Source organism: Accipiter gentilis, chromosome 17 (genome assembly GCF_929443795.1).
Source record: "Accipiter gentilis chromosome 17, bAccGen1.1, whole genome shotgun sequence".
NCBI lineage: Eukaryota > Metazoa > Chordata > Aves > Accipitriformes > Accipitridae > Astur > Astur gentilis.
Window position 1 is genome coordinate 17663943 of NC_064896.1, and position 12847 is coordinate 17676789.

Genomic DNA, 12847 nt, shown 5'->3' on the forward strand with positions numbered 1-12847 from the left:
ACACTTGTCTTCGTATGCTCAGTGTCTCCGTTTTAACCATGGACAGACTATTTGTGCTCACCATACCAAAGAGTTTTCCAGGCATTCTCCAAAAGCCCCCTTTCTCTCTGAACTAGCACAGAAGTGCCATGTAAGCTTCTCATTTGTAATGAGGAATTAAACTGGTTCTGCAGCTACGTAAAAAAAATTTTGTTTCTTTGTTGTTCCAATTCCTAATTGTAACTCACATTGCCTTCTCTACCTGCTCTTTAGCTTACTCTGTTTTTTCCAGATGAAATCACAAATGGCTTGAAAGCCATACCATGCTCTGTACAACGGACCAAGACAGAGTTTTTCTAATCCTTCCTCCAGCATCCAACACAACAGCTTGAAAACATCCACGTAAACTCATCTTGGTGAATTTTCAAAAGTTTTTCAGATCCATTACAATGTTACCAAAAAAAAAAAAAAAAAAAAAGAGAGAGAGAGAAAAGAAAACTTACAGCTTTTCCGACAGAATAACTGAGGTAATTCCCTAGTCTGCTTGCTTACATAGATGTGTTAAACACCACCAATTCATTTTTCTATTCGATAAATCCAAGTTTTTCCAGAGTTAGCAAAACTAGATTGGAAAACCTATTCTGAGGGTGTCCTGGTTTTGGCTGGGATAGAGTTAATTTTCTTCCTAGTAACTGGTACAGTGTGTTTTGGATTTAGTGTGAGAATAAGATTGTTAACACACTGATATTTTAGCTGTTGCTAAGTAGCGCTTATCACAAGTTAAGGATTTTTCAGTTTCCCATGCTCTGCCAGCAAGCAGGTGTACAAGAAGCTGGGAAGGAGCACAGCCGGGACAGCTGACCCAAACTAGCCAAAGGGGTATCCCATACCACAGAACGTCACCCTCCGTAGGTAAACTGGGGGGAGCTGGCCGAGAGGGGCCGATCGCTGCTTGGGCATCGGTCAGCAGGTGGTGAGCAATTGTGTTGTGCATCACTTGTCTTTTCTTGGTTTTTATTTCTCTCTCTTTTTTTGTTATATTCCTTTTCATTACTAATTTTAAAAAAATTGTTATTAATAATTTTATTTTACTTTAATTACTAAACTGTTTTATCTCAACCCACAAGTCTTACTAGTTTGGTTTTTTTTATTCTCCTCCCCATCCCACTGGGAGGGGGGAGAAGTGACTGAGCACCTGTGTGGTGCTTAGTTGCTAGCTGGGGTTAAACCATGACAGAGGCCAAATGGGTTGCTGCTGGAATACTGTATTAATTCAATCTGACAAGCATTTTAAAGGCTTGCTGATTCACAAAACCACCTACATGCTGCCTACCCTATGCAGCCTGAATTAGCTGTCATGGTTGTTAGGACCCTCTTAAGATAACATCTGACCCCTCTCCTTAACTTTTGTGCCTTGGAAGCATTTATTATGGGCTGCATTATGGTGGTACCCTCCGGTGCCATGATAATTAAGATTTTGCAGTACTGGCCTATAAAACCCCTATTCTGCATGAATTTATAACTCTGTCATGAAGTTTCTCTGGGACTCAGAGCTTACTCAGCAAAGAGAACACAACTCTATCAAATTCTGCTCAGCCTTTTCTTTGGAAAAAGGACGAGGTTAAATGATCACAAGTTCAGAAACACAGTGTTACACTGGACGTTAAATGTAGTCTCAAAAATAACACTGGTGGTGTCAAGGTCATTGGTGCCTGACATCGCTCCCACGTTTTCTACCTTTGAGCTTACTGCAGGCTGTGCATCAACTATAACAAAGTGCAACGCACTGAGCCCTTATTCTACTCTGTAACACAGCAATTGCAGACAATAAATACATAAAGGATCACATCTCAGTAGCACAAACTACTTCTTCACGTGCAGCCCTCCTCTCTCCTGGACAAGCATCCCATGATCCCTCCAAGCTCACCAGGCCTCAGCAAAACAGTAAAACACACTTGATGCTTTGTTCCTCATTTACATTTACTTACCACATCTGTTACCCACATACATCTGTCCTACACCACAAGCCTGCTGCGGCTCTGATAGCTTGAGAGACTTTCTGGCCACTTCGTGGTCCATGCCAGAGACACGAACGCGGAACTGGTCCCTGCTGACGGTCTTCCGTAAGGTTCGAATGGTTTTACGGAACCTCTTTTCAGTCTTTTTCCGAGCACAGCGCACATCACATGTGTCTGAAAAGTATCAAGGGTGAAAGCTGCTATGAGTGACCATGCACAAAAATCCACCCAATTCAAAAAGACCAACCAATGCAAATCAGTGAGAAAGCAACTTCTGTGTACAAGTCTGAAATCCTTAAGGACAACACCACCAGGCTAGAAGAAAATTAATCAGACCACAAGACTTTAATCTATGGGCAGTTCTTTGATCTTTGAAACTATCCCCATCCCTCACTCTTTTTGAAGCAGTAAAATTCATTTTCAAAACAGGAGATACTTTTTATTAATATTTTGCATACAGATAGAAGTGAAAAATACAGAAATTAAGGAGCAAACGGCAAGAAGCTTCAAACCGCACCTTGGATTATTTTCCAACCAACCTGTCACCTCCTTTCGGCTTGTTTCAAGCTCAAAGTCCGCAGTGATAAAAATTTCTCTAGCCGCAGTCAGTCTACTGAGGGCTCCGTGAACTTTCTTGCCAGAGCTGCATGTTAGGTTTACATAGTGGAAGCTCTCCTTTACTGAATTATGTCTCTCTGTATGAACAAAATTAAAGGAAGCAAAAGCTTGGCCAGCTATGTTATTGAACAATCACTAGTGCTCAGCACATAATGTTGTCATGAAGAGTTACAGGGGAGCAAACGATCAACTCCACATGCCAGTAAGCAAACAGTTCGGCCGGTTTCTCAACTGGTACACCCTCACATAGAATCACGACTCCAGTGCACCTACAGATGTACTGCTGGGCTGAGACTCCAGCACTGCAGAGGTCTGAGGCATCATTCCCTGGGAGGATGAGAGCTTGGCTGCAGCGCTCAGCCCACTTCTCCTGGGTTTTGCTAGCAGGTTCTAACGAACTGCCTTCGGACTAGGCAAAGCATCTTAAAACCACGACATTGCCTGCATCAGGCAGGCTACTCCAGGGAAAAAAATCTACACTCATGTGAAGCATGTGAAAAACATGTTAGCTTATAATGGTGTTTAAATTAAGTAGTGGCTGCATACACAGGACATTTGGAGACCATCTTCAAGGTTTCAATGAGGAAATAAGATTTACTTAAAGAAAACACCCAGAATAAGCTTTGGTTCTGGAGTATATAACTCTTCACTGAGCATCTAGTGTAGTTTCTCACTGTTACTCTTCTAAGGACAAACTGACATTCTGATTTATCATTGTGACTTCTTCCCCCAGCTCCTGTTTTGGGGGTTTTTTTGTTGTTTGGGGTTTTTTTTAAATGTGCTCCTCCTCATTTTCTGCCTTGGAACAGATGGAAGAGCTAACCTCACTGTGTCCATCTGGGGCTGCTGAAGTATAAAAGGAAAACAAGAGAAAAGAGAAATAACCCTTTCACAATAGAGTCAGCATAAAAGGCCAGGAGATTCTTCACTGGGGCATCAGACAGTAAGGAGCAGGTAAGAAAGGAAAGAACAGAAAGAAGGGATAAAGACAAGGGAAAGGAAGAAATCAAAAGAATGAAAAGAATCGTTGATTTCCCTGAGAATTTATTGGCAGTGGTACAAACAAAAAAGGAGAAAGGCTTTCCTAGCAAGACTGTAAGGCTGCCACAGGCAAGTCCTATGATTTGAAATAACTATGGCAAGAATCATGGCTGGGAAGGAGTGTGATTCATGATGTCAATGAAGAGCAGAAAGTTTGCAGTCCTCTATGCTTTGCTTATGATGTACTTCACATCTGGGAAGCACTTAACCCCTGAGCTACGGCTCTAACCTGCTTACCTGCATTTTTATATTCATACCTGGCATCATCTGTTCCAGACTTTCTTGAAACATCTCAGTCTTTTTCAAACTACATTTTCTTTCATTTAATTTAAAGGTTACGCTTATCTTGACGGCTGAAGTATCTTCAGGAAGAAACAATGACATGTTATTTTAAAAAACGAACAGAAAATTTAGATAACCCTAATGTCACAGCATAACAATGACATCAAAAAATATGCTGATATGAAGTGAAAAAGCAGTCATCACAGACAACCTAAAGGGATGCCAGCTTCCTCCTGCTGTGAAGCTGGTTCACAACTGGAATTGGAACAAAGTGTGATAGACTTTATTTAAAAAAAAAAAAAAAAAAAAAAAAAAAGATGATGATTATGATGATCAAGTCTAGATCTGCTATTGGGTAAATGAAACAAAGGTCAGCTGAAATCAAAGGAGATACTGCAAACCAGTTCAGAAAGTAGTTTATGTCTGTATAAAATAGCACCTCTTATCTGTTTAGCTTTAAATGCTTTCTAAACTTTACTGTCCAACAGCTCAACCTAAACATACTATATGTTGCCACCAATGTCCAGTTTTAACATCTAAAGAGAGGCATGACACTCCTGGCATAGCTGTTTATTTCACTACTGATCTTTTTCTCTTTCCCTATTTTTAAGTCTTAGTTTGAGCGATGCTGATGAAGCAGTACAAGGGGAATTTCCTGTTGTAATTACAAACTGCAATCATGAGGAAGAGGAAGAAAAAACAGAGGGAGTAAAATGGAGAGGGAAAACAGAAAGTCAACAGAAACACCCTTATTTCACAGTTATCTATTAAAAGAAATCAGTCAGTCAAATCATGCAACAGTAAATCTAGTGATTACCCAGCCAGGTGGATGCATTTGTATTTTGCTGCTTTTTCTTAAGCTGAGATGACCTGCCACAGGTGAGGGTGTAGGCATCTTGTGTTCCTAACAGACAGACCATACAGACAGACAGTAAAGACACAGGCACTGTGCACAGACTGAAGCCTCCTGTAGTATAAGAGACATTTCTAATTTGTTGATCGCCATCATCATCTTCACCTTTTTCAACAATGTTGTGCATAAAATACTCCACATTAAAGCTTGTCTCTTCCTAAGCAATTTAATTTTTCTTCTTTCGGGAAGAAAAGCAGCATCTGTGCCATAAGCACCAGCCGAGTCTGCATGCTGTGTCCTGTGGGTTGGAGGGGCTGTGTGGGCAAAATCTCAGACCCCACGCAGGGCTGGAATGCCTTCACCCCATTCAGCAGCGGCTCTCAGGGCCAATTAAGGAATGGCCCAGGGAGCACAGAGAATTCTGCCCTGTCCTCCCCAGCTTCAAAAAGACAGTTGTCATGAGAAGGGAATCTGAGGGTAGAGTGGTTATAAAAGACAAGGAAAGGGGGGCTTTCTTGGGACACTGGCAGGGATATAGCCCTTTATTTTCTATAGTGAAAAAGGAAAAGTCCCTGTTGATTGTCTACTTCTTGGGGCTTCCATGAGAGTTAGAAGGTTTACTACTCTTACACTCTCCGCAGAATCACATGCTTGTTTTTGTTGGTTTTGACTTACCAAAAAATACCTGGACATCCGAAGAGCAGCTTAAGCAGCATCTATCACTCCCACCACTCTTAATGCAGTGCAGCAATACCTTGGGTGACATATTATCAGGCAAGGGACCCTTTGTCTCTAAATAGGATAAAACAAATACTCACAGAAGTAAAAGATCTACATACACCCTACTAATAAATCAGCATGCAGCTGCTTTTGTAAGCTGGTACCTGAGAGCACCCATGCAATTAATGTGCTGTTTAGACAGAAAATCAAAGCAAAATAAAATCACTGGAAGATCACACCACTTAATTTCCTTTCAGGTAAAGCTATCATCAGCAAAACTTCTCATGCAGAGAAACAAAAGGAAACAGAAGAATGAGCTAGATAAAAGCACAGGAAAGAAAGCATCAAAATCCCTCAAAGTATCTCCTGTTTTGGGGGTTGGGTTTTTTGCTTGTTTTGACCAGTTTCAACATCAGTACCATCATGCCTCAATAAAAAAGTAAAGCAGAATACCTGGAACGATGACTCATAGCACCTTACTGGACAGATCAATATTTTCAGATTTGACTATAATCACAAGGCCATCAGACACATCAGGAGTAGAAATGTATTTACTGGGCACCTTACCAACACAATCCTTTTTATTCCAGTGTAATTTGTAGTTAGAGTGACACAGGCATTCATAGTCTCCCAGTGTGTTCACACACAGCTGCTGGCAACCACCATTGTTGACGCTACATTCATTAATATCTACAGAGGAAAGGTAAAAATACTTTTAAAAAGTTACTCTTGCCAAAGTTCTGTACTCTAACTCCACTAGGTAAATATGTAAACAAATACTGCTTAGTAGGGTTTGGAAAAGATTTTACAAATGCTCTAAGGAAACCCACCTTGAAATAGTTTTGTCTTCATGGAAATCCTTTGACAAATGTCAAAATTGATCAAATGTTGTCAGAGGGGAGATGTTAGGTATGTCCTTAAACCACATAATTGAAAAATATCCAGCCTCGGCAATATGATAATGAATTAACTCAAAGAAAATGAGACCAAATCAAGTCTGCATTGCACTGTGTCTGGTTAATTAATATTTCTAATTTGGAATAAAGAGAGACAACATGAACAGGATTCATACTGTTCAATCCTCCAAGTGCTCAGACAGATAAAACTGCTGTGGAACTCTATGTGGGCAAATAACACTGTTGTATCACCAATGTCCCTTTTGGCCAATTATCCAATTGCAGGGCCTGGCCCTACCCGATAAATGCCAATAGAAGGAGAAACTACAGACAACACAACATACTGCCTTTGGTGTAAACTTGCACGCAGATGCAGAATATACCATTCACCAGTGGTGTATCCCAGGGGTCAATACCAGGGCCAGTACTATTTATCCTCTTCATTAAACCTGGGTGATGGGACAAGAGTTCACCCTTAGCAAGTCTGCAGAAGATACAAAACTGGGAGGAGTAGCTGATGCACCAGATGGTTGTGCCACTATTCAGAAGGACCTTGACTGGCTGGAGAAATGGGCCGACAGGAATCTCATGAATTTCAACAAAGAGAAATGCAAAGTTCTATGTCTCTGCTTCTCAGATCCACCTTGATGACTGCTTCACTGCTGTCCAGTAGCTTTATGGCAATTACACATAAACCTAGAAAGCTGTCATCAAGAAGTCTCTTGCAAGTCCCAGAAAGTTTGTGCAACTGAGGGTAGCCACTTCTACATACTTTTCTCAATGGTAATAACAAGTTCGTGTCACCACTCTCCCCAGACATTTGTTCCCTCCTCTAGACAGGTAACAATTTGGTAGAAAACACTGTGAAACAGCTTACAAAACCCAGCTGATTTCAGGGGAAAAACATGCTACTAACAGAACTGAGACAGCAGGGGTAGACATGAGCAGCAGAGGAATAATGGAGAAAGAAGGGAACACCTTAAATTGGTACTGCTGCCTAAGATACCACAAAATCAGCCCAAATCTTTTGTTTTCATTGACCTTTTGTTAGGATGCGGCATGCAATGGCAACCTATTATCTCCAGCATTTATTGACTTCTTCCACATAGGTCAGAAGGTGTATACTCAGTATCCCTACCAGCTTTGACACAGTCTGCGATTGCCAGTAAATGAAGGATTTACTATGGTACAAGGATTAATATCTTCTGCACAGGGGTATGATATGAAGAGGACAATTAGCAGCCAACAGTAAAATTACAGTTCCGTTCCATCATTAGTGGCCAAGAGAAACAGAACTAATGCAGAGGAATTCATGAGATCAGACTTATTTTAGCAAGTAGAGCAGCGTTACTCCCCATTCAGACAGGTTTCCCTGCTCATCAGGATAAGACACAGTGATGTTGTAGCCCCGTAATTTTTTGCAGACTTTCTAGAGGCAGAGGTTAAAACAGATCAGGCACACAGAGATCTCTGAACTGTTATCTCCAAGTTGAAGTGTGCTCATCCTGCCTCAGAAATAAATAGGTCTTGCTCAGAACTAAGTAAGCATACAGAGTCAGTAAGGTCTTGCCTACAGCTTATATAAAACAGGTTTAATTCCATCAGTGTCCAGTTATTCATATTTCCTCATGTTAATTTGGGGAATTTGTCACAGAAATATTCACACTTGACACACACTGAGGTTCTGTGAACATCTTTCTCTCTTTCCTTGAACTTTTCTTATAGGAAAGACATAAAAGTTTTAAGAGCATTAATCTCAGCTAATGTAAATCAGTGGTACTACATCAGCTAAATTACAATCTACATCACATGAGGATCTGGCATATGCACAAGGGCAACCCGCAAAACCGTATTTCTAGGTCATCCAGAGCTTCCTGTTCTTTAAGTCATATTCCACTGACTTTTCATTGAAGTCAAATGAGACTTCTGCATGTGAAAACTGTATCAAATTATGGCTTTCATACCCAGGTGCAAAACGCATCCGTTTGTTCTAATAGTCACAGGTTCTTTCTTTCTGGATGCAAGGGGGAAAGGGAAAATCATTTAAGCAAAGACAGAAATGAACAGGATAAGTTTCTATTTTTGCTGTGTCTCCTTATCATAGCAAAGAGTAAAATTTACTCTATGTGCCTACTGCATATACATAGGCTTGTGTCTTGCACAGATACTAATGAGATCTGTGGCAACAGCACTCTCTGAGCATGGCCTGTAGCATCTTTTTATAACTCACCTCCACAATGTGTGAAGCCATAGAGAGCATATCCTTTGTTACAAGTACACTCGAAGGTGCCTGGATGATTGATGCACGTGTGGTCGCACGTCCGTTCAAAAGAGCATTCATCAACGTCTGCAAGTTTTAAAGGGATACATCAGTATCTCTCAGCCTGACAAGGGAGCACTGATGAGCTAACAAAGTTGGACACAGAGATGTGCAGATGCATGTAAACTAAGCAAATTCTTTTAAAGCAAATAATGTAACATAATGAAATGAAAACTTTCAAAAGAACAATTAGTTTGCCAAACAAGCTTTTTCTGGCAAACATGAAAACTGCTGCTACACTTTTAAAACTTATGTTTAAAATAAAGTATTTCTCTTCTACAGGAGAAGACAAAAGCTGACAAAACTCTTATTTCATTAAGAAAAGTCTACATACGGTCTGCAAAAATAGACTTACAAAAGAAAGTATTGCCTTTGGTTTTTCCCCATAAATGAAAGTGAAGGCTACATTTTTAACTCTATGAATATGAAGTGCCTGATTTAAGTCTGCTGAAAATCACCATGTTTCAAGATACACCTGAAGACAGATGACTGGAATAATGTGGTGAATTCTTCCACGGATCCATGATACTGTATATTTAGACTTCAATGTCTGTCTCTAAAAGCTGCTGAGATATCCGTCTTCTCCAGTGAAAGCTGTCCTTGGAATTACAATCACTGCACACATCTTCTTTGTAAAGCATAGTTAGTATAATAGCCTAATCATGATCTCAGTGAATTGAATGGTAAAATTCCCATCACTTTCTGAGGCCCTGAATGTTTATTATACCATCAAAAGCACCTAAAACTTCTGTGCTAGTACATTATGCATGCCATGTAAGAATGCTGCAAGATACAAAAAAGTTCACATCAACATCACTGACACATTACATCATTCTTTTTTCTTAGGCTTTGGCATGCTTCAAAATACAACTTCTGAAACAATCTAGGGAAAGTAACAGAAGTGATAGGGACAAAAGGGAGACACAAGTCTTTAAAATACATTCATAAACAGATTCCATTAAAAACCCCACAAACTATCTTGAAAATCTTATGTTATGTTTTTATAGTAAGTTTGTTCCATATAAATAGTTGTCCTTTGTCCAATTTAAAAAGGGTAAGAATGCACCAAAAACCCAAGTGTAAATTATTTTCTGTTGGTCAGTTCAGCTTTCTGAAATTCACTATTAATGTCAGCTGGTTGTCTAGGAAATGGAATTACTCACCTCCCCAGTTGGCTGATTGGCTTTACATTGTTTCATACTGTAGCTTTTCCAAAACCACAGACCATTTTGATCTTTACATTTTAATGTATTTAAACTTAATACATTAAATACTTAGCTTAAACAGGATTGCTAACTCTATATGTACAAACCATTAGAGAAAAGCAAATAATTTTTGTAAGTCTCACAGGAGAAATCCATGTCATTCTAAAAATCAAGTGCTCTACAATGTTTTAGGGATTAGTGATTCCAGTCTGTCAACAGGCTTATAATTTCATAGATCACATTATATCTCTTTTTCTTTAAATAATGAAGTCATGGCATCTAAATGTCCCATTAAGAAAAAAATAATTTCACTGCAATGGTGAACTAGTCAGTAAAACAGACAGAGAGATATTGTTTATTTTTCCCTATAAAATATTTTAAGATCATTAACAGAAAGGGGGGGGGGGGGGGGCACATTATGCTCATAAAGAGCTTTTCAATATGATGCTATCTCTGTCACTTCCAAATGATAGTTCACTGTGCTGTTAAACATACCTCCTGCAATACTATCAAGCCAACTATATTAAGTCAACAGCTGTTTCAGAAAGGAAAAAAACAAAATTGAGGCATGGAAATTATTCTGGAGTCCATTATCACTTCATCATTGTAGTAGATGTCCAAGCCATGCTGATTTGTTCTACTTCTCTGCCTCTCCAGTGCACATACCTTGACAAGACTTCTCATCTGTTAATAATTTAAATCCTTTTCTGCAGCTGCAATCAAAACTGCCAACAGTGTTTTTACAGAAATGATCACAGCCTCCGTTATTGGACTGGCATTCATCAATATCTGTAACAAAAAAAGTGCTTCAGCAAATAAATACAGTACATTCAACATACTTCCACTGCCAGATCCAGAAAATAGTCACATCCAATTGGTTAGAGAAGCCCAGAAACAAAATTGAGCAAGAATACTAGAAATTTTAAGGAAGATCAGATCCAGCTCTTAAGAATGATCTGGCCCGTTCAGCCCCATGACAGTGGTATTTAACATATTGCTGTCAGTTACATTTGGGTACATGTATTCAAAAAAGACCATTTCCCCAAGCTCTGTTTGGAAACACTTTTGACTAAACGCTCTCTTAAGGTTTTAGCTTTTTAAACATTCTCTCCATTTCCTCTTCCTAAGCCCTACAGAAAGCTCAGACAGAGGAGACTTCCTGAGCTACCCTGTCCTTTTCATGCCAGTATTAGAGAGTTCTTTATCTAATATTGACTCAGGCACGGGCCTTCCATCATTTTTGCCTAGCAGAACAGTCTTAACATCTAATTACTGGAAAACATATTCTAATATACAACCTAAATGTCCCTTTGCTCCTTTCCAGTACTCTCATTAGAGCTGCTTGGACCTGTATAAGTAATTCTACTCACACATCCCTGTTTACACACTGGTATTTCCTTACAAACTGCTCTAATACCCAGCTGACTGCAGGTAAAATAGCAGACTATTGGACTGTATGCCTGTAAGAATCTACATGCCTACCTCTTCCAGTACTGAGCTCTACTTTACCACAGACCTGTGTTACCTCCTACCAAAGCTCATCGGCGAAAAACGAAGCCATCCTGGCAGGAGGGGTGGAAGTGGTGAGGGGGAGGGCAGAGAAGCAGAGATTCTCTGCATGTGATGCACCTGATGCGATGGAAACTGCGTGTCTACCCCGGCTGCAGTCCTTTCTCAGGTCAGATTACACATACTGGCTTTCCTCTGGACACTGAATTACCTTCATTTGGAGATGAATACCTTACATAAGGTGTTGGTACAAACATGTCCACGAGCATAAAATTTACCTTTACATGTCTTCCCATCAAACTGGAGTGTGAATCCAACAGGACAGCTGCAGTGAACTCCAGTCGACGTATCTTTACATGTACGATCACAGCCGCCATTATTAACTGCGCACGTTTCTAGCCAACAAGATAAAGCTGAAGTTTGCTCAGGGGTATTATAATGGTAACAAGAAACAGCACGTGATACAAGGCACGGTTCCAAGCACACTGCTATTCAACCACAGTTGAACTTAGTCTAGTATACTTGAGCAACTACTCAACTACTAAATACATGTGTTGGCAAAATCCCTGCCTCAGCTACGTGGAGGTTTTTTGCGGAGACGACAAACTAAAATATTGTCTCTGGATATTCTTGTCCTTAAACACAAATCCCCACTCCTTGATGATGAATCTGTTCCTGCCAGCCTGTTTCCTTATGCCCACACTCAATCCTGGCTGATCCTCTGACACTTCCCACGAATGCTCAGACACCTGGTTCTAAACACTTCTAAACACTTCACAGCACTTCTAAACCTGTTTTCTTAAATCCCTCCCCAACACACTTTCACATGCTACCTGTGCTCCCAGTCATGGTGGATTACACCCACACTGAGGGTTCCTTCAGGCTTGTAACCCAGGTGCCACCTCAACCTCATGTTCCCCTAACTTCCCTCCTATGCAAACTACCCCTAAATCTCACCAAACCTTTCTAGCGAATACCCCTAAAATACAGTTCTTCACATCCAACTAAACAGAAATAACTCTTTGACATTCATCTTTTAGTCAGTCTAACCACCTCAGTCAGCCTAACAACCTTTTCACTGGCTGGACAAATGCAATTTTATCCAGCACATATTGATTCAGAGAGCTGCTAAGATCATCTTCTGTTTGCTTTTTGAAATCCTCTCTTTCTAGCTCTGTCTCCTAGTTTTCTGCAGCATCAAGCATATGCTACTTTTTCTCAAGTTTTGAGACCTTTACTGGTTTATTCCCTCCCAGTCTTTCATCTCACACTCAATATTGGGAGGCTGTGTCTAACCTCCACGTGAAGACAGAGTGCCTCTTCTTTCCTCCTCTTTCCACAGAAATGTCATTTTTTTGAAAATGAGGCTATTCATGTAGATGTCTAAATATGGATTCAGGAGCTCA

At 40.1% G+C, this 12847-nt stretch overlaps 1 protein-coding gene across 2 annotated transcripts in view; it reads right to left on the reverse strand.

Annotated features, from left to right (window-relative positions):
* Nucleotides 1-12847, reverse strand: part of SCUBE2 (signal peptide, CUB domain and EGF like domain containing 2) — a 42915-nt gene that overhangs the window by 16623 nt on the left and 13445 nt on the right. The window contains exons 8-16 of one of the 2 annotated variants that reach the window (XM_049821048.1): nucleotides 11720-11836; nucleotides 10599-10721; nucleotides 8638-8754; nucleotides 6079-6201; nucleotides 5467-5583; nucleotides 4756-4842; nucleotides 3914-4018; nucleotides 2537-2692; nucleotides 1968-2171 (exon numbers count right to left, since the gene is read on the reverse strand). In XM_049821048.1, coding sequence (XP_049677005.1) covers nucleotides 1968-2171; nucleotides 2537-2692; nucleotides 3914-4018; nucleotides 4756-4842; nucleotides 5467-5583; nucleotides 6079-6201; nucleotides 8638-8754; nucleotides 10599-10721; nucleotides 11720-11836 — 1149 coding nt within the window. The remainder of the gene's footprint in view (nucleotides 1-1967; nucleotides 2172-2536; nucleotides 2693-3913; nucleotides 4019-4755; nucleotides 4843-5466; nucleotides 5584-6078; nucleotides 6202-8637; nucleotides 8755-10598; nucleotides 10722-11719; nucleotides 11837-12847) is intronic. The other variant, XM_049821049.1, reaches the window with a different exon arrangement.